This window comes from Castanea sativa, chromosome 6, assembly GCF_040712315.1.
Source record: "Castanea sativa cultivar Marrone di Chiusa Pesio chromosome 6, ASM4071231v1".
NCBI classification, from domain to species: domain Eukaryota; kingdom Viridiplantae; phylum Streptophyta; class Magnoliopsida; order Fagales; family Fagaceae; genus Castanea; species Castanea sativa.
The window spans coordinates 38,554,426-38,555,346 of NC_134018.1; the positions used below are offsets into that span (position 1 = coordinate 38,554,426).

A 921-nucleotide genomic window follows, 5' to 3' on the forward strand; every position below is an offset into this window, starting at 1 on the left:
CCTTGATACTAAAATATATTGACATATGGCATATAGGAGACCGGATGTAAATGCTTTTAGCAAGAGTTGTGCTAAGTGAAAACCTACATGAAGTTTAGCCAGAAGTTTAATTTGGGCTAAGGCTGTTCAACAGACTGGCCCACCCAATCCGTTCCATTCTATCCTACCCGGTTTCACTTATCCACTGATGGGTACCAATACCAAAAATCACAAACTCTGTGAAATGAATTAAAACAAATCCGAAAAAAAAAAATCATTTTCATATGAGTTTGAGTGCTATGGAGGGAGAAGGTGGAGATTGTTGAGCGGAGATTGGAGTAGAGAAGAGTGAGAAGCTTGCCATTTGAGGTGTTCATGTTTGAAAAAATTGTAGTATTTGAAAACCTTACTGTTAGTGTTGGCTGTGAATTTGTTTTATTTAAACTTTGTTAGATTCTTTTTCATGGTACTTTAATTGTTTAATTTCTGAATTTAGAAAATGATAAAATAAATATTTAAATGGGTCTAAGAAAAAGAATAGAGGTAAGCTGTGGGAATGATATACTACCTACTCGGGCTAATCTATTTCGAAGGAAGATACCAATCAATCCACTCTGTGCAATATGCGGCCAAGTTGATGAAACGATTGCTCACGCACTGTGGGAATGTCCTCTAGCTCGAAACGTATGGGCACTGGTAAGAGGTAAGCTGCAAAAGTGCGGAGTGATGGCACCAAACTTTCACCTCCTTGCTAGACAGATGGTGGCTAAGCTCACGGGACCTGAACTGGAGCTGTGGGCAATGGTGGCTTGGTCTATATGGAATGCAAGGAACAGGTACCACTCCGAAGCGAAGCAATCCCAGCCAAGTGATATTCTCCATGGTGCCACATCGCTGCTACAGGACTATCAGAGGCTAAACCGAAGCCTTGCTCGACCCTAA

General features: G+C 40.9%; 1 protein-coding gene across 1 annotated transcript; it reads left to right on the forward strand.

Annotated features, from left to right (window-relative positions):
• Positions 1–498: 498 nt before the first annotated feature.
• Positions 499–921, forward strand: LOC142639906 (uncharacterized). The gene has a single exon (XM_075814034.1). The coding sequence runs from the start codon at positions 499–501 to the stop codon at positions 919–921; it is 423 nt and encodes a 140-aa protein (XP_075670149.1).

Bases quoted from the DNA above. Each gene is read 5' to 3' on its own strand.
- LOC142639906 (XM_075814034.1), top strand. From the start codon at position 499: ATGGGTCTAAGAAAAAGAATAGAGGTAAGCTGTGGGAATGATATACTA.